The following is a 26,219-nucleotide window of genomic DNA, read 5'->3' on the forward strand; positions in this document are numbered from 1 at the left end:
GGGGAGAAGTAAATATCTATATAAATAAGAGGTGGAGAAGGGAGTTAAATGCAATAATAGTTAATTCTCTTATTCTAAAATAATATTGATTAAATCCTGCCAAGTTTTGAAAAAATTTTGTACAGATCCTCTAACTGAAAATTTGATTTTTTCCAATTTCAAATAATATAAAACATCAGTTTCCCACTGACTTATAAGAGGAGAATTAGGATTCTTCCAATTTAACAAAATAAGTCTGCGTGCCAAGAGTGTAGTGAATGCAATCACCGTTTGTTTGTCCTTCTCCAATTCAAGTCCATCTGGAAGGACACCAAACACAGCTGTTAGTGGGTTAGGAGGGATTGTGATACTAAGGCTGTCTGAGAGGCACTTAAAAATTTTTGTCCAAAATGATGTTAGTTTGGTGCAGGCCCAGAACATGTGACCCAGTGAGGCAGGAGCTTGGTTGCAGCGCTCGCAGGTTGGATCCTGGCCTGGAAACATTTTGGACAGTTTTAAGCGAGACAGATGAGCTCGATATATAATTTTTAGTTGAATAATTCTATGCTTTGCGCATATAGAACTCGAGTGAATTCTCTGCTTGCTACCTTCCACTCCTTTTCTGATATATTGATTAAGAGATCTTCTTCCCAATGTCCTCTTGGATCTTTGAAAGGTAGGGACTCTAATAAGATTTTATATATTGCGGAAATAGTGTTTGTTTCCTCGGAATTGAGCAGTATTTTTTCCAGCATTGTGGAGGGTGCAAGGTGGGGGAAATCGGGCAATTTCTGTTTAACAAAATTTCTAATTTGAAGATAGTAAAAGAAATGTGTAGCTGGGAGGTTAAATTTTGAACGTAATTGTTCAAAAGATGTAAATATGTTGTCTATATAAAGATCTCTGAGCATTTTAATCCCAAAACTTTTCCAGGTATTAAAAACTGGATATACTTGCGAAGGTTGAAAGAGGTGGTTCCCTTGCAGAGGTGCCACTGATAAAAGATTTTCCATCTTAAAATGCTTCCTAATTTGGTTCCATATTCTGAGTGAGTAAAGCACAATTGGGTTATTAGTATATTAGCGATAACTTTCATTTATTGGAGAGCAGAGCAGGGAATATAAAGAAGTACTACAGGATTTTACTTCTATTGCAGACCAAGCCTGTGTATGTGCATTTATTTGTGTCCAGGTTTTTATGGCTTGTATGTTTGCTGCCCAGTAATAAAACTGAAAATTAGGTAAAGCCATGCCACCTTCTGCCTGAGGTCTTTGTAGGGTCGCTCTTCGGATACGTGGGTGTTTTGAGTTCCAAATGAATGAGGTTATTATTGAATCTAACTGTTTAAAAAACGATTTATTGATATATATTGAAATGTTTTCAAATAAAAAGAGAAGTTTAGGAAGGATATTCATCTTAACAATGTTAATTCTTCCGGCTAGAGTGAGATGAAGGGTTGACCATCTATGCAAGTCTTGCTTAATTTTTTCCATACAGACGCCAAAATTTTGTTGATAAAGAGCTTTATGTTTACTTGTGATATTTACCCCTAGGTATTTAAACTGATCTGCTATGGTAAAAGGTAGGGTGTCTAATTTAATATTATATGCTTGTGAGTTCACTGGAAAGAGTATACTTTTATTCAGATTAATTCTAAGACCAGATATCTTTTGAAATTCTGTTAGTGCTGTTAAAACAGCAGGGACAGTGTTTTCTGGGTCCGATATATATAAGACCATATCATCTGCATATAGAGAAATTTTCTGTTCCAGTCCTTCTCTGACAATCCCCTTTATCTGATGAGAATTTCGGCAGTGAACCGCCAGTGGTTCAATAGCGATTGCAAACAACAGTGGCGACAAGGGACATCCTTGTCTGGTACCACGTTCTAGTTTAAAGTAGTCTGAGCAAATTTTATTAATACAAACTGAAGCTTCTGGACTGGTATACAGTAGTTTAATCCAAGCACAAATATTCGGGCCAAACCCAAATTTCTCCAATGCAAAAAGGTGAAAAGGTAATTCCATTCGATCATGTCAAATGCCTTTTCTGCGTCTAATGATAGTAATATCTCTGGGGTGTTTGATTTTGCTGGTGAATATATAACATTAAACAAGCGTCGGAGATTTGAAGATAGATGTCGGCCTTTAATAAATCCAGTTTGATCTTGTGATATTACCGAGGGCAGCACTTTCTCCATCCTTCTAGCTAGGATTTTTGAGAGTATCTTAACATCATTATTCAGGAGTGAAATTGGTCTATATGATGCACATTGTAACAAGTCCTTATTTTGTTTAGGAAAGACGGTGATTAATGCTTGTCGAAATGTTTGAGGTAGTATTTGGTGGTCTTTAGCTTCTGTAAATGTTACCACTAAGAGTGGAGCTAGCTGAGTGGAGAATTTCTTATAAAACTCTACGGGGTAACCATCAGGGCCTGATGATTTCCCGCTTTGTAGTGACTTTATAGCGTCTAGTAATTCTGTTAGCGTTAGAGGTTTATCTAGTTCCTCAGCACTTAAAGCATCTATTTGTGGTATTTGTGAATTATCCAGAAATGCATTAGATTGCGTGTTGTCTTCTTTGGGCTCAGTGGAATATAAAGACTTATAGTAATCTCTAAATGTGTGCATTATTTTATTATGGTCGATGATTTCTTCTCCATTCTTGTTGGTGATTACTGGTATTGCATTGTGAACTTCTTGTTTATGAATTTGTTGAGCTAAAAGCTTATTAGCTTTTTCTCCGTGTTCATAGTAATGCTGTCTAGACTTATAAATAAGTTGTTCAGTTTCTTTAGTTGTTAAGATGTTAAGTTCTGTATGCAGGGCTTGCCTTTTCCTGTGAAGAGCTTCACTTGGACGCCTGGCTTGTTCTTCATCTATTCTAGTAATTTCATTTCTTAGCTCTGACACTTTCTTGGTTTCTAATTTATTTCTATGGGAAAGATATGAAATAATCTGGCCTCTTAAGAAGGCCTTTAGAGTTTCCCAGAGTGTTCCTGCAGAAACCTCTGTAGACGTGTTTGTCTCTAGGAAGAAGCTGATTTGTTTGGATATAAATTCTGTGCAGTTCTCGTCTGCCAATAAAAGAGGGTTAAGACGCCATCTGCGAGGTGAGTACGAGGGGCTTATTGATTTTAGCTCCAAGACTAGAGGGGCATGGTCAGAGATAACAATTGTGTCATATTTGCATGATTTAATTGTAGGCAGGAAATTATTATCTATAAAAAAATAATCAATTCTTGAGTAGCTATAATGCACTGGTGAGTAGAACGAATATGTTCTTGAGTTTGGGTTAAGAAACCTCCAGGGGTCTGATAAGTTGTGATCATTTAAAAACTGTGTAATTATCTTTGCAGTATTAGATGTCGTCCCCCCTGTCACAGGAGTCCTATCTAAGAGTGGATTTAAAACACAATTAAAGTCCCCAGCCATTATAATTTTATGAGTGTTCACATTGGGAATGGATGCAAATAGATTTTGCATGAATTCCTTATCATCAGCATTGGGTGCATAAACATTTATCAAAATCATTTTACTGTTATATAAGTTGCCCATGACCATCACATATCTCCCTTCAGGGTCCGACACTACCTCTGATGCTACAAATGGAACTGTTCTATGTATAAGAATTCCCACCCCTCTAGTTTTCTTTATAAAGCTAGAATGGAACATTTGGCCAGTCCAGTCTTTTTGTAATCTGAACTGATCCTTGGTTAGTAAGTGGGTCTCCTGTAAAAATACTATTTTAGCGTTTAAGCCTGTTAGGTGAGAGCATACTTTCTTTCTCTTTAATTCGTGATTCAGGCCTTTAACATTCCAGCTCACAAAGTTAACTGTCCCATCATGGAGACATTGATTCTGAGTTTTTAATGTCATTTTATAGTTTTAATTGGTAATATGGCAGTTTTAATCTTAGTTTCAAGATTCCCCAGGAGTTGTTGCATGTTAGCCTGTTGCTGCATTGATATTTATAATTTTAAGGATTATAAGAATAGATTAGATATAACCTGCTCTCCTTCTCTCCCCCCTTTATCCCCCCACCCCCCCATTTTGCCTCCCCACATGAGGCTAGACCCCACTTCGCAATGTTCCAGTCCTCTGACATACGAAGAGACAGAGCACGTCCAAAACAAAACAAACCCCACCCTGCAGCGGCGTTACAGAATTAAAACAGAGATATCTTTTACAGTTAAATCCTTAATACTATCTGCCGAAAATGTTCTCATTAACAATATTTAAGCTTGAAATAATCTTCAGCGCTTTTAAGTTAAGATATTAAGATTAAAAAAAAAAAAAAAAAAAACAACCCTGGGAGTGATTTTAAAAACTAGTCTAGGATAAACCTGGTAATTCATACTGTAATAGTATAATGGTAATTGTATAAATAGTAGAACAAGCATTAAACCAAGGGTATGAAGTTAAACAGTCTACTTTAAGGTATAGTAAAATAAAATAAATAAATAAAGAAATAAAAAAAGAAATAAAAAAATAAATAAATAAAACGAATCCTACTTTAATCACTTCCACATTTTCACACACGTCTATAACTCTATAACTCTGATTAAAACATAAACATATAACATATAAAGTCCAGATAAAAACAAAAAAAAAAAAAAAAAAAAAAAAAAAAGAAAATAAGAGATGTATAATTATAATACCAGTCTCTTTAAACATGGATCCAGCGATCAGATCATAGGTCTTTCCCGTGCCTTGATAGAATACGGCTCTTTAATTTTAATTAACTTTCAAAAAAGTGTCGGAAACAGCTTCTTTAATTCTTTTTCAGCTTCTTCTTTGCTGAAGAAAATATAATGTCCATCTTGAACTTCCACTTTCAGTTTGGCAGGATACAAGAGGCTGTATTTGATATCGGCTTCCCGTAGCATCCTTTTAATGTCGTTGTAGGATCTGCGTTTTGCAGCTGTTGATGGTGAGAAGTCGGGAAAAATACGAATAAGATTATTTTCGAATATAATCTCTTGCTTGTGTCTGAGAAGTGTCATCACATCAAGCTTACATCTTAGTCGTTCGAAGCGGACAATAAAAGACCTAGATTTAAAGGCGCTTGGTATCTTTGTGCGATAAGCCGTGGCTATCTCATTGTCGAGTTTAAAGTCATCTCCAATTATTTTAGACAGTAATTCTACTGCAAATTTCACTGGGCTTGAGCTTTCTCGTTTCTCAGGTATACCCTCAATTCTTATATTATTTCTTCTGCACCCATCCTCCAGGGCTGCAAGTCTGTCTCCAAGTTTTTTGTATTCCGAGTTCGCAGCTGTGGCTTTTTCATCGGCGTTAGATGCCATGTGTTCCGCTGTTTCCACTCGAGCCGTGAGTCCCTGCTTAACGTCTTCCAGCTGATCTGAAACGTCATTAATATGATCATCAAGCCTTTTCAGTTTGGAGTTAGTTTCTTCAATGTGTTCCACTAATTTCTCCAACATGCCTTTAAAGTTCACGTCGAAACGTTCAAATAGACGCGTTTCCTTATCTTTGTTATCCTTCTTGAGCTCAGTGGCCACCTTCTTAAGATCATTTGTGTTATCTTTCTTAAGCTCATTCATGGCCGTAACCATGGCAGTGGCCAGTGTAGTGTTCATCTCTTTCTGTGTAGCTATCTGTGTAGCGATCATCTCTTTCAGTTCGGACAGTTCGCTTCTGCTTTCGTGTTCCGCAAGTGAAAATGCAGCTCCTGTTACAGGCTCGCGATGAGTAGATGAGAGCACGTCCTGCAGAGCCCTTTCTAGTCTCGAATGATCCTCAGAAATCGGCGATCCCTCGCGACCTGTATCACTTGCGCCTTCGCTCCCATTTTCACTCTCGACTGGAGACGATACAATGGAGCGGGGCCCCAGGAATTCTGCGCACTCTTCTGCCTGTTCCAGGTCAGTCTCTGTGATGCCATACCTTACACTTGCACTCAGGCCGGAAGTCTGTCCGGACTTCGATGCAGCTTTAAGTTTCTTTTCCGGTTCTTTCTGACTTTTCTTCTTGTTACTCATGCTTGCATATTGTAGTGGAAGTTCCTTGGTCGGGTTAAATACAGGATACCTCTAAATAATATGAAATACGTCGGAAAATAAAGCCGCTGCTAGCGGAGCTCTGCTTCAGACGTCCATCTCCTATAAACGGACGAAACCAAAATCAGTACGAAACTTGATCGGGAGCCAATGAAGCTGCTGCAAGACCGGAGTAATATGGTGAATAGATGGGGTTCGAGTGATGATAAGTGCTGCAGAATTCTGGACTAATTGAAGCTTATGAAGAGATTTATTAGGGAGACCAAAGAGGAGTGAATTGCAGTAGTCCAGCCGAGAAGTGACAAGATTATGAACAAGAATGGCAGTGGTATGAGGAGTGAGGGAGGGGTGAATGCGATTAATATTACATAGGTGGAAGTATGCAGACCGGGTGATGTTATTAATGTGACATTGGAAAGATAGAGTACTGTCGAGGATGACACTCAGATTCTTGACCTGAGATGATGGGGAAACAACAGAGTTATCAATAATAAGAGAAAGATTATAGGATTTGGATAATTATGATTTTAAACCAATGAGGAGAACCTCAGTTTTGTCACTGATTAATTTAAGAAAATTCTAAGAAAACCAGGATTTAATTTCAGAAATGCAGTCAATAAGCGAGGGTGGTGGAAAAGAGGAGGTGGGTTTACTAGCAAGGTAGAGCTGGGTGTCATCAGCATAACAGTGAAAATTAATGTTATATTTGCGAAAAATATTGCCAAGGGGAAGAAGGTAAATAATAAAAAGAAGAAGCCCCAGGATAGAGCCCTGGGGCACACCAGAAGTAACAGCGGTGGGTTGGGATGTGAAGGTTTTAAGCTGTATGAACTGAGTGCGGCCTGAGAGGTAGGATCTAAACCAATCAAGTGGAGTATGAGTAATGCCAATCAAAGATAATCTATTAAGGAGAGTGGTATGACAAATAGTATCAAAGGCCGCACTCAGATCAAGGAGGATGAGAATAGTGATTAGACCAGAGTCAGCAGCCATAAGGAGGTCATTGGTAATTTTAACAAGTGCCGTTTCTGTACTATGAAGAGGGCGAAAACCAGACTGGAACTTTCCATATAGATTATTGTGAGATAAGTGGGTGTGAAGTTGGATAGCTACTATTTTTTCAAGAATTTTGGAGATAAAGGGCAAGTTAGAAATGGGGTGAAAATTATTGAAATTAGTAGGATCAGCACCAGGTTTTTTAGTATTGGGGTTATAGCAGCAGTTTTAAAAGATGAGGGAATAATACAAGTAGTAAGAGAAGAGTGAATGATGGCAGAAATGAGAGGGACTAAAGAGGGGAGGCAGGCTTTAACCAGAACTGTAGGCAAGGGGTCCAGCTGACAAGTAGATGACTTGGACTTGCAGATGAGATCTGAGATTTCAGAGGAAGTGGGAAGCTGGAAAGAAGAGAAAGAGTGAATAGGCAAGTGTAGTTCAGAAGGAATACAGAGAGGATCTGGACCAAGGTGCTGATGTATCCTTTGGATTTTCTCATTGAAAAAAAGACATAAGAGAATTAAAGAAAGCAGTTGAGTAAAGGTAAGATGGTAAGGGGTCTGGGGGTTGTGTAACATTATTAAGTAAAGAAAACAAAGACTTGGTGTTACCTGTATTACAAGTAATTAACTGAGTGTAATAGTTAGATTTGGTTTGGGCTATACAATCCTTGTAATAGAGTAGATGATTTTTATACATCTTTTTGTGGACAAAGAGTCCGGATTTTTTAAACAACCTTTCAAGTTGCCTGCCCTTAGCTTTCAGAAGCCGAAGTTCAGGCGTAAACCAGGGGGCAGAAAAAGAAAAAGAAACAGATCTGGTTTTTAGCGGAGCAAGAGAATTAAGAATACCATTAAGACAAGTGTTATAATATGAGACCAGTTCTATGGGAGTGGATAAATTATAAAAGTCCATTTGGGAATCAATTCTAGAAGACAGCAAATTCAAGTTAATATTCTTAATGTTACGAAAGGCTATGAGACGTGGAAGCTTAGGAACAGAAAAGGTAAGTTTGGCATTGAATGAAAGGAGAAAATGATCGGTTATAGTGAGTTCATCTGCTGTAAGATCAAATGGAACAACACCAGAGCAGCAGATCAGGTCCAAGATATGTCCTTTACAATGGGTAGGAACATCAGTGTGCTGCTGGTATCCAAAACTCTCCAGGCAAGATAAAAAGTCTCTAGTAAAAGGGATATTGATATTGTCCAGATGTATATTAAAATCCCCCAGCAGAATTATATTTGGAGTAATTATAGATAAATGGGTAAGGAAGGTAGCAAGATCGTTCAAAAAATTGTTGTTTGACTTAGGAGGACGGTAGACAGTTGCAATGATGGTAGGAACTGGCCCAGACAGTTGACACACAGTTGATTCAAAAGAGCTAACAGCAGGAGCAGGCAACGGCAGGACTTTCCACCACACCTCCTCCACGGCCAGAGGCACGGGGTTGACAAGTGTAAACAAACCCCGGTGGGGGGGTGCATTCATTAAGTTTTGAAAAGTCTTGAGGTTGCTGCCAAGTCTCAGTTAAACAGAGAAAGTCAAACTTACGATCAATGAGGAGATCCTGAATGAGATGTCCTTTGCTCGTGAGTGAGCGGATGTTCAGTAGACCAAAGCTTACAATGTTGCTGTCGCATTTGACAGTGGTGTTAGTCGACCGAGCTAAGCTGGCCAACATGCTATGGTCAGCGTTCCTATCTGTGTTATGCGGAGGGTGCCGAAAATCAGACCAAAAAGAGCTAATTCCTTTCGAGGCCTTCGTTCGGAATCTCCAGCGGGACCCACGGAAGTATGACGTTCGGGTCTAAATACAGTACTGACAGCAGAGGCACAGACTGGAAAAGATGCAGTCGAAGAAGCTCAGCAGCTGGGTACTGGAGGAGGCCAGTCGCAGGTTGGATAACGAGCGACAGAAGACTCCAAACAAACATTAACCAGGTGAATATCCTACCAGTCCACATTGTAGGCAAGGAGGCCACAGGCAGCTCAGGCGTCCAGAGAACAAACCGGTAAGTTTCAAACGAAACGGGGGTTAGGCTGAAGCTAAATGCATACACAGCATATACAGCCATGCAGAGATGTCAGCAAAAATGGCAAAAAATACCATCAAAATCACTAGTCATAGCAAAATCAATAGTCTAGTTACCGGCAAGCAGCAGCGACCAGTCCCACCAGCGTTCACTCAAACCGGAAGGGAGCAAAATAGTGCAAGGTAGACCTGACTCAGTGGACAAACACATACATATATAAACTTGTCATTAGTAGTGCTAGCTGCTCTTTCCCCCCTTCCTGTCAGTTCTAATTAACATGTCGGAGCAGGAGGTACATAGTAGTATTGCGCAGCACATTATTATTACATTTTTGACAAATGAAGGAGTCATTCCATCTCAGATTTATTCGAGACTTAAAAAACAGTTTGGGGATGACTGTCTCTCTCTCTCAGTCTAGAGTGTACAATTGGTGCAAGTCATTCAGACAGGGACTATCATCTCTTTGGTCCACCTAAGGAATTTTTAGGAGGGAAGAAATTCAAGCGGAATGAGGAGGTTATTGACGCTGTGCAAGAATGGGTCAACATGCAGACAAAAGACTTCTCCTCTTCGGGAATTAAGAAGCTTCCTGAGCACTGGAACAAATGTATTGCAGTGGCAGAAGACTCTGTAGAAAAATAGTGTGTAAGTCGTTTAATTGATTTCAATAAATAAAGCATAGCTCATAAATTCCTGTTTATATTTGAATGTACCTCATATATCGCACCCCAACCAGCCCCGACATAACACACAACCCCAAAAGTGGCTGGCGGAATATAATAATAAAAGCAGCAGCAATAAATATATAATACAAACACTCCCTTATCCCTACACTGATCACGAAACAGATGCGACACACAGAAAACACAAAAAACACATTAAAGTCTAAAAGAGTAAATGGAAGATAAGTAATGAAAGTGAACATTGTCCGGTTGGAATTGTCCTATGGTAAAGATCACACAGATGTAATGGTGGTTTCCTTCTTCACCAAACAACAAAAAACAGTCTCACCATCCCCTCCTCAGCATGTCGGGATGATCCTGAACTATGGGGTTTGCGTAGTGATGGTGAAGCAGTTGGATGTCTGGCATCGGCAAGCAGCAAGCAAGGAAAGGGTATATATTCTATATCAGTGTCTATCTTCGGTTTGCAGTGAAGTGTCCAGGTTGTAACTGATCCTCTTGTTTTCTTTAGTCCTCTTGTTTATATGGAATTGATGGGTAGACAGGAAAATTACCTTGAGGGGTCACGGCTTTACAGCGTACTCCTTCACCCTTTGTTTCCAGGGGCAAACATTTAAACAGACACAATAGACTATGTAAACGGGACAATGCTGCAAAAGATGTGACTCAGCACAAAACACATTAAGACGTCCCCAATTCATGTAGCACCACTACATGTTATACTTTTGTCTTTTACATTTCTACTTTACATTTGATGCTCACCTTTAAATAATCATAAGGACAGGTTACTTCTGGGTGGTCCTCAATATCAAAACTGTCATCAAACTCCAGGTTTATAATAAATCCTTCTTCCAGTTCAATCCTGTATAGGCAGTCTGAGCTTTTGGGGTAAGGGTTAGGAAAGTCTGAACTGGTGATGATGCCACTCTGTTCAATGAATATGTTGTCACTGCATTCCACTAGAAAAAATGAAGCTCAGTGAAAATACATGTTGGAAAAAGGAACTATTAACAGTATATAAAACATTCAAGCCTTCTAAAGGACACTTAGATACATAGAGCTTCATGTAGGATGTACTGGTTTGAAAGACTGAGTAGATAAAAAGATGGTAAGGAGCTCTGCAACAAATGTCTGGTTACTAAGAAAATGAAATAACAAAGAAAATTAAATATTTTATAGGTCACATGAATGTGTCAATATTATGAGGCTGAAGATTATAGAGTAAACCATATCCTGCAAGTGGTTTAAAAGTTTTTATGAGCTACATCTCACAGCACCTTACATATAGTGTCCTCCATAATGCTTGGTACAAAGACACATTTTTCCTTGAATTTCACCTCTGCTTCACAGTTTAAATTTACAAATCAAGCAATTCAGACCTGAAAAAAATGCACACTGTAGGTTTTAATTTAAGGGTTTGAATATATACCCTTATATAATCTGCATTCATTTTGGTCACACCATGTAGAAGCGGTAAATTTTTTTCTATATCAGGATGAAGCACTGTTCATTGAGTTCGGAGGCACTTACTGGCACGTACATGTACATGATTTCCACAGAATTATAAAGCTACCAATATTCTTTAACCTGTGACTTCGTGTTTTGCAGATAAGACCTTAGCAAGGACTTTTCAGACAACTTGCTATCTTACAATTTTATGAAATAACTAGCCAAGAGATGGTAATAAATGTAAAAATATTTGATATATTTTGCCCTACTTGTACCTCTAGTGTGCCTCATACACCTTTCCTCTTCATCTGCATGTGTCTGAACCTCTTGCCCAGCACTCCTTCTCTCCCATAAAGCCTGCTTCTCAGACTCTGTCATTTCAAGGTACCTAGCTCAAATCCTGTCCGCTTTTTGACCAACACAAATGGTGGACAGGTCCCCATTACCCGCTGTGAAAACAATTATATTCTTGTGAATACTTTTAATCTGAGACTCTCAGTGTGTATCCTACTGCTTGACTCCTCCTCCTGTGCCTTAACCTTTCTTATCTGTTCCTTCTTCTGTTGTTTGCAAAGCCAAGTTAACAATTCAGACCAAAACCAAACTAACCAACCAGACTGCTTGATGGACCAGATACACACACACATACACCTCACACGGTAGTTATTTTTAAAACAACTTGCAGTTTACCAAAAATATGCTTTTTTGATTTTTTTTGCATAGAGATTAGTTTATAAATATGAAACAGTATTTTATTTTTTTGGGGTCTAAACCTGCACAATGTACAACTGGCTTTCTTATTTGTGGTGGACATGGAATACTGATATATGTTTTGGAGATTCTGCAAAAACTCACCAGACTGAGACAAACTCCTGTGAACTGTAATATCCTAGAATCAGAAACACCTGAGTTTAATAAACCTCTTTAGTGTTAGACCTGAGCATTACTCGGGCTGCGAAATCTGTGCTAAAAGTGTTAGTCCCGAGTGTCACTCAGGGAACTGTACAGATGCATCTTGTGTAAGCGTTAGAACCAACAATCATTCGGCCTGTAACAGTGCATTCAGCGTAAGTCTCAAGCATTACTCAGGTAATGTTATAGGCGGGTCTTGCTAAGCATTACGTCTATGCATCACATGGGCATGGGGGTCGGTGCATCTTCTCCTCTCACCTGTAAGTGTGATCAGTAACCCCCTCCGTAATAATGGCGTCTTGTAACAAACATTTTTCAGCATCTCAGGTGTTGCATGCTCTTGCTAGTGATACAAGAAGTGATATTGAGGATTTTCTCATCAGCAGTTATGAGGAAGTAAATCTGTCTTCAGGTGGTGAAACAGAAACGGACAGTGAATCCGAAAGTGATTCTGATGAATCCAAAAGTGATCCTCATGACTGGCTGTCTGTTGACCCTGCTTCAAATAAACCAGCACACCTCGTTTTGATTTTGTGGTGCAGCCAGAAATAAAAGTGGACGTTGACATCCAAGATCCACTCACTTATGTGAAGATATTCCGGGATGATGACGTGATCAACAGAATTGTTGTCGAGACGAATCGTTATGCTGAGCAAATAACAGTACACCTAAGCAGTTTTCTCACTTAAAAAGATGAGAACCAGTAACTGCTGATGATATCTGGGCCTCTTTAGGCTTACTGATATTGCAAGGACTTGAAGTAAAACCTGAGCAGCGATGGTACCATTCTTTGGAGAAATTATGTCAGAGTTTAGGTTTTCACTAATTATGAGATATCTGCACTTTATCAACAATGAAGACTTTGACTTGAATACCAATCTAGTACCCAAACTGAAGAAAATTTGGGATATATACCAGGCCACTGTAGCAAAATTTCGGAGCGTACCATTATTTCGGCATTGATGAAAGGCCGTCATGGATACAGTACATCGCGTCAAAAAGAGCAAGGTTTGGCATAAAGTTTTACAAGCTCTGTGAATCTAAACCGGGATACATTTGGAATTCAGTTATGTATTCAGGGAAAGGGACAAAGTTTGATCTAAAATACAATCAGTATGGCCTTGCTACGTCATCGATGCTAACCTTTATAGATGCTCTGCTGGATCAAAGTTACTGTGTAACCTTTGAGAATTTTTATACTTCATCAGAGCTCTTTGACATCTTGATGCAAGGAAAGACTGTACTGCAGTGTACATACCGCAGCAACAGTCATGGTACAAGCAAAAGGCAAGAAGTAGATTACAAGGCCTTGTGCTGTGGTTGACTACAATAGCACGATGGGCAGCTCAGATTCTGCGGATAAAGAACTGACTTTCTATCCCGTTATGTGGTGGCAACAAAAGAAATGTTATAAAAAGGTATTTTGTCATCTGGTGGAACAGTACATTTGGAATTAATTTGACCTTTTACAAATTAAAAGCTGGCGAAACTGTATCTCATGCAAACTTTACATGCCAGGTTGTAGAAGAAATCATTGCTGTCCACACTATCACTAAAGAGACGCAGACCCGGAAAATTGCGGATCAATCTAGAGCATCTTATTGGTAAACATTTCATTGTTTATACATCTCCAAAAAAAAAAAAAAACCCAGAATCCAATTAGTACATGTGCAGTGTTCTTTTCAAAAACTGATACATCTGGAAAGGAAAACTGAAAAGAAACACACTATTATTGTCCTGAATGTGATCGTTGGATTGTTTCGTTCACCATGCTTTAAGATTTACCACATAAAGAACTCATTTGAGACTACAGTAATCCCTCCTCCATCGCGGGGGTTGCGTTCCAGAGCCAACCGCGAAATAAGAAAATCCGCGAAGTAGAAACCATATGTTTATATGGTTATTTTTATATTGTCATGCTTGGGTCACAGATTTGCGCAGAAACACAGGAGGTTGTAGAGAGACAGGAACGTTATTCAAACACTGCAAACAAACATTTGTCTCTTTTTCAAAAGTTTAAATTGTGCTCCATGACAAGACAGAGATGACAGTTCCGTCTCACAATTAAAAGAATGCAAACATATCTTCCTCTTCAAAGGAGTGCCCGTCAGGAGCATATAAAGTCACAGAGATAGAGAAAAGCAAACAAATCAATAGGGCTGTTTGGCTTAAGTATGCGAAGCACCGCCGGCACAAAGCTGTTGAAGGCGGCAGCTCACACCCCCTCCGTCAGGAGCAGACAAAGAGAGAGAGAGAGAGAGAGACAAAGTTTGTTTTTCAAGCAAAAATCAATACGTGCCCTTCGAGCTTTTAAGTATGCGAAGCACCGTGCAGCTTGTCGTTTCAGGAAGCAGCTGCACAAAAGATAGCAACGTGAAGATAATCTTTCAGCATTTTTAGACGAGCGTCCGTATCGTCTAGGTGTGCGAACAGCCCCCCTGCTCAATCCCCCTACGTCAGGATCAGAGAAAGTCAGCGCAAGAGAGACAGAGAAAAGTAAGTTGGGTAGCTTCTCTGCCAATAGCGTCCCTTGTATGAAATCAACTGGGCAAACCAACTGAGGAAGCATGTACCAGAAATTAAAAGACCTATTGTCCGCAGAAATCCGCGAACCAGCAAAAAATCCGCGATATATATTTAAATATGCTTACATATAAAATCCGCGATGGAGTGAAGCCGCGAAAGGCGAAGCGCGATATAGCGAGGGATTACTATATATACTGTTTTGGCATCATTAATAGTAATATTATTACTGTTATTATTTTTATTATTGTTCATTTTATATTATTTTTATCATTACTATTAATATTTGTATCAGTTATATATACTTTTGTAATTTAATTAAAATGTAATTTTTCATGCCAAAAAAATGTATAGCTTTTTACATGTTTTTTGGAATAAAATGCAACACTAAGATGGTTGTTTTGTAAGCATGTTCACACTTGTTATAAAAATGCTCAGCCTCCACGTCATAAATTTTTCATATTTCAAAGGAATTAATTCAAATTAATAGTTAATACAAGTCCACCTTTAATCATTCTTGTCCAAAGATCACATTATTAGTACATGTTTTTGGTGTCTTTTATTATATCTGACTCTATGAATAATTTTACATACCTAATATGTTACATTTATTCAGAGTTGGTAGGAAGTTACATTTTTTTATGATTCAATGACAGACAAACTTTTTCACCAAATTGTCAGGATCTTACTAGTTTTTGTTCTGAGTAGTTTTGTTCACTTTTTTGTATTATTGTTGTTCATACCCTTTGCCAATCCCATGATACTGTCAGGATGAATGCTATCATTCCACTGCCATTATAGAAGACGTCAGTGCACATGGATGGGTTTCAGAACTGCATGTTTAATAAAAAAAAGGACTCTACAATTTTTCTGAACTTTTGAAAAAGAAAACAAAGTATATTTTGAGTTTTCATGAATTATGACTAGCTTTTTGGTTTTAACTGTTATTCTCCTTCCTATTTTCAAACCTGGACCCTAGCTTGTTTCGGAGTTCTCTTTCAAATTATCCCTTAAGTAATTATTACTTTTTATATAGACAGAAATATTCATAAATTGCTGGAACATGTCATTTCACCAAACAATCATAACGCCAACCTTTAACCCTTACACAAGAAATCTACCCATGCCTCACAAATAAGAAGCCTTAATATTTAGGTTTTCTTTTATTAATGATAAAGGATGCTATACATCTTAGTCAGCATCACAACTCTGCACACATTCATGGTCTCTAAAATACTTTGGAAAACAGACTTGCTATAAGAGCAGCAAATTTGGAGAACATCACATTTTACAGTCAGGGATTAATAGAGATGTTGACAAAAATGAGAAACCTTTATATTCAAAGATTTAAATTAAACAAATGGCAGTTCACTTACTGCCATCCTTTCACGTTACAAATTGTTAAATGGCATACTGTGCTATAATAAAGGCCAAAAATATTAGTCAAGTAGGGCTAACATGAGTGATGGTTACTATACACTTTTGACAGAATGCCAACATTGTTATCAATTTATATAATAAAACCTTTGATTGAATTGTTGTTTTTAAAGTTTAGGATAAACATGCAGACATACAGCGAATAAGCAAATATACTGATATGGTCATATATTTTTTTACATGTGCATTTTCATTTTTAGAGGTTTCTCCTTCATTTGGAATTGTTCTTTCACTTTTATGTTTTTATTGTTCTGATGGTGACCTCATCTGCTGTCCTTTTGTGGTTGTCATCATTTTTGTTTATAGAAATAATGTAATTGCTAACACATGTCCGTAATGTATATAGTATATCAGACTTAAACCTAGTACATAAATAGTTTGCCACAGTGTCTGCATTCACCAGGAAGCTTTTATGCATTCCAAAGACCGGTATACTCTTGCTATATTTCAGGCAGGGTTCTTCCACATCTATGCATATTTTATTTATTGCTTGTGTTAACTTTGTTGATTGCTTAATTTCTTCATGCTTAATCATCTTTTGTGCCATGTATTTTGTCGGTAGCTACTCAAGAGACAGGGCCACCTGCCCATCATCGTCAAAGGACTGCCCTCAGCCATTCCTTTGCAGTTCATTGTAAATGTGGTTGTGGTGTGGTGACTTATCTTAAGTTTACTCTGTCGGTTTATTTTGAACCCTTGTGCTGTTTTTTGACTTCACCATCTGGATTGTGCATTTGGAGATTGTTTGCCTCTGGTTTGCCTATTTTGAAGGAACTGCCTTTGTTGCCTTTGTGTTCCTTAGAGCTTATTTTTATTCAACAGAAATGTTTGTTAAAGAGAATTTTTTTTATTTTTAAAGATTTTTTATTGCCCTCTTTTGTAACTAGTGGTGTTTGATAGTATTTCTCGTTCTAGTGGACATTTTTGGAATTGTTGGGGACTTTTGTGCTTGAATACTCTTTAGTTCATAACAATCATCAGGGAGGTTGTTCAGTGCCATCGTCTCCTTTTACAGATTACAGATGAAACAAGGCAAAGTACAAATGCCGACATTACATTTAAATTTACAATAAAGAAAACAGACTCTAGATTTGTTATAGATATTATAGAAATAGATTGACTAAGATTTCGGTCAAAGGCACTTTTTTTTCTTTATGAAGAAATTTAAATCACTGCTGCTCATTTAACTTTTTAAAATTTTTATTTAAACTTTTAATGTTAGCTGTTTGGATATCCTTAAAGATTTATATTTTGAATATTTACCTGTGGTTATATTACAAACTGGATAGTATAGAGTATATTTGTGGTTCATATATGTCTCATTATAGCAACTGACATTAAAATAAATCATTTAAAACATCTCCGATAGTGGACTTTTATTTTTTAAATGACAATAGTTTATGTTCTGTTTCAATATAAAATGTGGTAAAATGATTTCAAAGTAGAATAGTGTTTTTTTTAATTGCCTCATTTTAAAAATTCCATGATAATTGTGGTCACCATAATTATATGAAATTTGTATCTTTTCCCATTCCCAGTTTGATTTTTTATCATGTTAAATTTGCTAAATCTCGATTCTGACTATGGTGCTGTTAGGTTTGCCTTTTTGGCAAAAACAATTTTGTTAATTTTTTTTTTTTTTTGCACTTGGTTTAGTTTTGTTCAATTTGTTTTGAATACTTGAATAATTCTTTAAAGATTAAAGGAACTTTGTCTAGATCTGTGGGCCAGGGATTTCTTTACAACTTTTCCTCTGTCTTTTGTGGGTAATCTTATTTTAAAGCCTTTACCCCATTTTGGGGCCTGTGCAGGGATGTAGTCTGACTGTTGGTGAGTTGGTGAGGCTTACTCTGTTGAGAAAAACCTAGAAAAAGTGCTCATCAAGCTGGTGGTTTTTCAAAATCTGCAACCACTTTTCAAGTGGCAGGATCATAACACCTAGCTTTGGGATAAATCACTATACGTCTTTCTTAATGACTTTGCTTGGTACTCACTTGTCTATTTGCCAGTCAGACCTGCTTTCACCAAAGTCATTGTAAAAAGAAAAAGCCTAACCCTTTAGGCACCCTGTCTACAAACTCAAAAGGAATGCTTATGGCTCACACATTCCCAAAAATGGGGAAAAGGCTTTCAGCAAGCAAAAAATATACACAAAAGGATGACAGGGAAACAAACAAACAAAACCTTTGGCCTAAAAATCAAATAAGTTCTTATTTTAATATTTAAATATTTTATTTAAATCATTTAAAAGGACAGAAGAAACTAAAAGGTAGGAGCAATAAAATAAGCAAAGTACTAAAACAGAACAAATCCAATAACAGAAACCAGAAGCAGTACCTTGTAAGAATAGCAGGGATCAAAAACAAACAATACAAATCTAAAAAAACAGAACAAACCAGAAGACAGGAATAACTGCAATGTTGAGACATTCAGGATACCAGCTGTGTGTGTGTGTGTGTGGTTTTTTTTAAGTCTGTGTGTGTGTGTGTGTTTTCTTTTTTTTTTTTTAAGTATGGCTGGGGGTGGTTCTCCAGTTGTAGTATTAGGTGGTACTACCACCATTTACTCCAAATAGATGAGACACGGCAAAAACAAAGATGGCTAATACATATAAAACTAAACTAAAAAGTGAAAAACAAAATCATGATCAATAAAAAAAAACACAAATCCTAGCTGAACCATTCCACTAGTTTCCTTTTGATCAGTGCAACGTTCTCTCAAGGAAGATTCCCTTTTCATTTGGAACTTGATGCTAGATTGATTAGTTAGTCAGTCAGTCATTGTCCAATCCTCTATATCCTAACACAGGGTCACAGGGGTCTGCTGAAGCCAATCCCAGCCAGCACAGGGCGCAAGACAGGAACAAGTCCCGGGCAGGGCACACACACACCAAGCACATACTAGGGACAATTTAGGATCACAAATGCACCTAACCTGGATGTCTTTGGACTGTGGGAGGAAACCGACGCAGACACAGGGAGAAAATGCAAACTCCACATAGGCAGGACCCGGGAAGCGAACCCAGGTCTCCTTACTGCAAGGCAGCAGCGCTACCAGTTATTTTATTTCCCAGTTGCATCATTCAAATAAAAAGTGAATTTTTCATTCTTAGAAAAAAATTACAACAGATAAACTATATAAAGAAAACATTTTAATATACTCATTGCCACTGTTTCTAATTTTTAAACATAGTTTGATTTGCACTTATCCTTTTTTTAAAAAAAAGTTTGATTGTATAGTTGCTGGTTACTGAATCAATAGTAATGATGGAATCAGAACTTGCATCCTCAGTACTGTGAAGCAGCAATTCTAATTGTTGTGCCCACTTGCAGAGCTGAACGAGTTGTAAAGGATTTCTATGTCCATCTGCATTGTGTAACTTTTACTTTTCATCCATCCATTTGTTTCACAGAATGCAAAGACATGAGAGTGCTCTGAATACACAAAACACTTTAATGCCTTTGTGTACCCATTCCTCTTCTCCAAACCTTTATTTTATTAATAACAAAACAAACACAAAGTAAAATAGAAAAAAAATAACATGGTCACAAATAAAAACAGAAAAGTCAAACAATTATGGAACAATTTCTAAAAGAATTATCCAGTTCCTAACGGGGATGCCTGTACATCAAAGAACACTTTTGCATATTAACAGCCATGCCTAGTCAGGTGCCTAGTGATTACAATAAAACAAGGTGCTATGGTCAGGACATATGCTTTATCAAGGATTTTCATAATGTGTTTTACAAAGCTAGGAGATTTACTACATAACACAAGAAGCTATATATTTTTATTGGGTTATCACAGAAAATGCAGATGACAGAGTAAAAAGAAGGCTACAGTACTGTTTATTCTTGTCTTCTGATTACTGCAGCCAGAAGAGGCTCCTCCACCATGCAATCTTAATTTGAAATAATTGGTTCTGAAAATACATGAATGCTGTGGTGGTTCACATGCAGCAAAGAAAACTACACTGTTCCACAGTGATTCTTGTATATAAGGTTCCTTGAAACATTGCTGTCCTTCACAACGAGAAACACCATCACAAAGTTCTTCAGAAGTTCAGAGATTTCATAAAATGATCTGCTTGTTTACACAAGCACTAATGGGTTTGCAAGCCAGAATCCAACTCTGACAGTTCATAAAACTAAGCACTTCAGAAACATAAGCTTTTCGTAAAGAGATATGGCTATCATCCACTCACAAAATGGTTAGTGATATGCTCCTGTAAATGTCACAATTTAATTTAGACCATTTGAAACCATTAGTCTATTCACATACGTTTTAATAACTTGGTTATTTACAGAAATCTGGTTTCAAAAATGCCATTTATACCTTATTCCAGTTAGAGAAACACAGATATTGGTCCCTAAGAAACCAGGTTAACACACATAGATTTTTCTGCAAGTAACTATGTAAAATATTCAACTAGGGTTGCAGTTAAGAATTTCTTAGTCTGCACATGTCTGTTGCACTCTGTTAGCCTGAGCATTTGTTTAATTCATAAATGCTTCCAGCAGGCACGGGTAGAAAACAGTGTTAGTGTTCACAAAGCTACATTTCTTAAGGTAAATGAGTGGGTAGTTTACATTCCCTCTTCTCTTGGTTCAAATCATCTGTCTCAATATTTCAGGAATTGCTGAGAAGTTATGTTGGTGAGTTGAACGTTGTCACATATGTACCAGTAGAAGGCAGCTGAAGGGCTTAAGTAATGGTAATACCACATCCGACCAGGGGGCGGCGGGGTGCACTAACTGTCTTTCTCAGTTCCCTGCAGACCATTCCGAATCCTGCCAGGTTCCAGCCCCCTTGATGACATCACATCCGGGTCCGGGCCCTCGATGACATCACTTCTGGGTCTGGGGCCCTCGATGACATCACTTTCGGGTCCGGCCCCCTCGATGACGACACTTCCGGGTCCAGCCCCCTCGATGATGCCACTTCCTATATGGGCCTTTAAAGCCGCCATCTTACCACCAAGAATTCAGTTCTGTTTTGGACTCAGTATTGCGAACATCGCTGTCATCTTTAAAAAAAACCTTTTGCAGCCAGGGATATTATAAGGGTGGCTGCCCCAAACCTTTTTATGATGTCTGGTCTGTGTTTTTATCACAGTGGCATAGCCGGCAGGATTTTGTCCCAGAAGAGACCGGGACAGGACCTAAACTTCAGCCACGCAGGAAAGTATCGGGGCTGAGTTTCTGGGTGGGGATAATATCATCCTCAAACCAATGGTCTAGTAGACAGGTTTAACCAGACTCTCAAGTAGATGATTCGCAAGGTGGTCAGCGGGGATGGGGATTTGCATACTGGGAAGTCCCACAAGCCTCTACGGGGTTCTCACCTTTTGAATTGTTATACGGTCGACAACCCCGGGGTATATTAGATATTTTGAAAGAAGGCTGGGAAGAAGAGGCGCTTCCCTCTACAAATATATTGGAATATATTGCGTAATTACGCAATAGATTTGGAAATATTCGGCCTATTCTAAAAAGTTATATGGAAAAGGCGCAAGCAGCACAGGACCATTATTATGACTGTGGCACGACGCTCCGAGAATTCCATCCAGGAGATCGTGTCATGGTGTTGGTTCACACCTTACATTCCAAATTACTCGCCGATTGGCAAGGCCCTTATGAAATTAAGGAGAGGAAAGGTCTGGTCGACTATTTGGTGAAACAACCCAATCGTCGACCAAGTGAGCGAATTTATTATGTAAACTTTCTGAAGCCATGGAAGGACAGGGATATGATCCCTCCTCCACTCAGCCATGCTCATTCTTTGCTCTAATAGACACACTTAATTTCGGCGAGGAATTAACTTTCAGACAGAAACAGGAGCTGGAGTCAGCTATCCTGGCTGTTCCAGAGGTGGTGAGTGAGAAACCCGGAAGGACCTCTCTGATTGCGCATGACATATAGACAGAGCCTGGGGTTATTGTCCGGGAGTGCCCCTATAGACTCCCAGAGGCAAAGAAAGTAGAAGTGGGGCTGGAAATCAAGCGAATGCCGGAACTAGGAGTGATAGAGGAAAGTTTTAGTCCCTGGTCCAGTCCAATCATCTTGGTTAGTAAACCTGACAGCAGTTGGAGGTTTTGCAATGATTTCCTTGTTGAGCCAAAGTGTCGATGGTGTTGAACACCCCATCATGTACCTGAGCCGGAAACTGCTGGATCGAGAGACCAGGTATGCGGCGGTGGAAAGGGAAGCCCTGGCGATTAAATGGCCGATTATGCAGTTGAGGTACTACCTCTTGGGCCGACAGTTCACTCTTGTGTCAGATCATGCTCTTTTACAGTGGATGGCCCTTCACAACGAGTCGAATGCATGGGTCACTAGGTGGTTTCTTGACCTACAACCTTACAAGTTTTCCCTCATTCATTGTAAGGGCTCTCTCCATACCAATGCTGATGCTCTCTCTCGTGCTCACGACCTCTCAGTGCAGGTCGCCCGACCCGATGGGTCTGGGCAAAGGGGGGGGGCCTTGTCACACACGTACGAGTAGGAGGCAGCTGAAGGGCTTAAATAATGGTAATACCACATCCGACCAGGGGGCGGCAGGGTGCGCTAACTGTCTTTCTCAGTTCCCTGCAGCCCGTTCCCGAGAAATCCTGCCAGGTTTCGGTCCCCTCAGTGACATCACTTCTGGGTCCAGCCCCCTCGATGACGACACTTCCGGGTCCAGCCCCCTCGATGATGCCACTTCCTATATGGGCCTTTAAAGCCGCCATCTTACCACTAAGAAATCAGTTCTGTTTTGGACTCAGTATTGCAAACATCGCTGTCATCTTAAAAAAAACCTTTTGCATCAAGGGATATTATAAGGGTAGCTGCCCCAAACCTTTTTATGATGTCTGGTCTGTGTTTTTATCACAATAGTGCTAAGCTCAGCAGCACAATTTCTGGATATATAGGCTCCATACATGTTTTCTGATTCACAGCTGCTGTTGATGTTTAATCTTTTTAGTGCATTCTTATGCCAGAGTGTTTTGCCAAAGGTGAACTCCACAAGTGGACACTCACATGTGCCCTGTAATGGACTAGCAGTTTAATGCTGCCAGATTAAGCTTTAGCCTTGTGAACCTGATTTTAGTGGATTCCATAATACACTAACTGGTAACGCCTCTTATTTCATTAAAGTTAAAACCGCCAATAAATTTTGATTGCCATCTGTACAGATCTTAATGATTAATGATTTGTTCAAGCATGTTCATATCATATGCTTATAAAAAGGGTAGCTTCTTACATATGAAACCTTATCTTGCACTAGGAATTCCCATAGTTTATCAAGTTTCTAATACTAAATAAAAATCAGGATTTCTGTTTAGTTTATTTTTTTAAAATATGTAATTAAAGTTGTACACTGTTCACACTTAAACTGCTTTTAAACTGATGTGTTTTTCATGCTTACATTCACACAGAGATAATAAAAGTTAATTTTAAATGTAGCATTATTATTAAAGAATAATAATAAGGTTTAGGTTTAAGGTTTCTTTATTTAGTCATGTTTACACAAGAAAACATGAAATTTGCCTTCTCAGTTGCATCTAATAACAGACAGAATGAAATAAAACAGACAAATAGAAACAAGAAAGGCTAAAGTAAGGCAGTTAGATAATACATATTTACACCAAAAAAAAAAGTTACAGGATATATATCAAAACCTTAATCATTATCTCAGATATTTCTTATTGAAAAGTCGTATGGCACTAGGAAGAAAGGAGTTTCTGGAGCGATTTGTGTGGGTTTTCAAAGCGACTGTCCTTCCTGATTTACTGAACTTTAGTTCTACATGATGTCTGTCATCAGATGAGATGATTTCCAGTTTCTTTAACATTGCCCTCTGACACACACTAGACAAATCATCTACATCAGTCCCAATAACTTTAACTGCATACTTCATAATCTGCTGGAGCTTTTTTGAGTTTTGGTTTGTCAGACTATTAAACCAGGCAATGAAACTGAAAGTGATCACAGACTGGATCATACTATGGTAAAAGGACAACATGAGGTCCTTGTCTACTTTAAATAGTTTGAGTTTATGGAGGAGAAATAAGCGCTGATTGCATTTAGAGAGTAATTTTTTTTTGTATTTGTATTCCAGTTAAGATTGTTATCTAGGTAAGTATTTATATTCAGTCACTATTTCTACCTGCTCTACCAGAACTACAACAGGTGAACATACAGATTTTTGTCTTTTAAAATCAAATATCATTTATTAGGTCTTTTTTACATTCAGAGAGAGAGAGTTTTTATTGCACCAGTTTACCATACAGTCCACTTGATTTACATAGTGGCTTTCATCCTCCCCAGATATGCATCCTATGAGCATGGTGTCATCCGCATACTTGATAATGGAGCAGTGGTCATTATTCTGTCTCAGGTCACTTGTGTACAGAGTAAACAGTAATGGTGATAAGACACACCCCGGCGGACTTCCTGTGTTTGAATGAATGACTACTGAAAAAGTGTCCCGTACTTAACTGTCTGTGAACGATTTAAAAGAAAGTTCTGAATCCATAGTGTAATAAATTGGTTTACATTCATACTGTTCAATTTCCCAATCAGTATATGAGGCTGTATGGTATTGAATGCTGAAGAAAAATCCAAAAATAGTGCTCTGACATATGAACCAGGCTGATCAAGAAAGGTGTGGATTTGATGTAAGATAACAAGCAGAGCATCTTCCACACTTCTGTTTGCACAATAAGCAAATTGATTGTTATCTTGAAATGACTTTGTCTCTGTCATTAAAATGTTTTTCACCAAATGTTCAAAGCATTTCATTGGAATACAGTAGATGTAAGTGCCACTGGTCTGTAGTCATTTAAACAGCTTGGCCTAGAAACCTTAGATACAGGGGTAATGATTGATTGTTTCCACAGATTAGGTACAATACCACAAATCAGAGACCAGTTAAAAAACAAATGAAAAACTGGAGAGAGCTGCTTAAAGCAAGACTTTTAAGAGCTGACCTGATATGCCGTCTGGTCCCACTGCACTGTTTGTTTTGGCCTGCCGCAAGCCTTTCTCCACTTCAGTTAAACTGAACCCCATCACAGCAGAATTCCTGGTGTTTTTATAAAGCATCTCCTTTATTTCTGTATTTTGTGTGCTGAAATCACTTGTTTCAAAGCTGGCAAAAAAGTTATTCAGTTCATCTGCTAAAAGCTTGTGGTGTTTGTCTGCTGGAAAATTCACATTCTTTTTAGAGCCCAGTCCTGTAATTGTTTTTGACTACTTTTGTCCCTTCCAGACCTGCTTTGGATTGTTATCATTAAACCACCTCTTGATTTTTTCCCCATATGTCTTTTTATTTTGTTTAATTAACCTGTTAATCCTTTGCTGTAAAATTCACTTATCTTCTATCTTATTTTCTTGATGTGCATGTTGCTTTTCCAATAATAATGCTTTAACCTCTTTAGTGCTCCATGGCTTACTGTTTGGGTACAACTTGACAGTTTTTTCCTTAATGATGATAGACTCACAGAATTTCATATATTCACTGACAGTGTAAGTGGCCTCATTCAGTGACTGTGAGGATATCAGCATATCCCAATTTGTACTGGAGAAGCATTCCTGCAGTTCCTCTACACTGTCCTTGCACCAGTTTTGCGTTATACGTATGGCTGGTTTATCTTGTTTCAGTTTCTGTTTTTACTTCGGGAGTAGATGAATAACAACGTGGTCACACGCACCCTGGGTTGCTCTGTGATGCGATACGTAGGCACCAGGGACGTTTCCATAGCACTTGTCCAGAGTTTTGTCCCCTCTAGTGTTTATATTCACATACTGATGGCAATTTGGTAATACTGACTCCAGATTGCATAAATTAAAGTCACCCATCACAAGTTTGAAAGAACCAGGTGATTTGGTTTCTAGTTTATGAGCAGTTTCAAGAATCGATTCAGCTGCTGCTCCCACATCAGCATGCGGCGGAATGTAAATGACTGTCACAAATAGTTGTTTAAACTCCCATGGTAGATAGTATGGGCGAAGTCCGACGGTGAGTAGTTCAATATTTGGCGTGCAGATACGCTCTTTTTCAGTGATATTCCTGCACCACCTTTTGTTAATGTAAAGGCAGACCCCACCACACGTCTGCTTACCAGAAGCTGGATTTCTGTCTTGCCGTACACAAACAAATCCATCTACTTCGACTGCTGTATCCGAGTCTGTAT

At 38.4% G+C, this 26,219-nt stretch overlaps 1 protein-coding gene across 2 annotated transcripts in view; it reads right to left on the reverse strand.

The window, feature by feature from the left end:
* The window catches only part of masp1 (MBL associated serine protease 1), a 206,672-nt gene that overhangs the window by 105,695 nt on the left and 74,758 nt on the right, over window positions 1-26,219 (reverse strand). For both annotated transcript variants that reach the window (XM_051922229.1, XM_051922228.1), the window contains exon 5: window positions 10,481-10,677. In XM_051922229.1, the coding sequence (XP_051778189.1) occupies window positions 10,481-10,677 (197 nt within the window). The remainder of the gene's footprint in view (window positions 1-10,480; window positions 10,678-26,219) is intronic.

The sequence above is a fragment of the Erpetoichthys calabaricus genome, chromosome 2 (assembly GCF_900747795.2).
Source record: "Erpetoichthys calabaricus chromosome 2, fErpCal1.3, whole genome shotgun sequence".
Taxonomy (NCBI): Eukaryota; Metazoa; Chordata; class Cladistia; order Polypteriformes; family Polypteridae; genus Erpetoichthys; species Erpetoichthys calabaricus.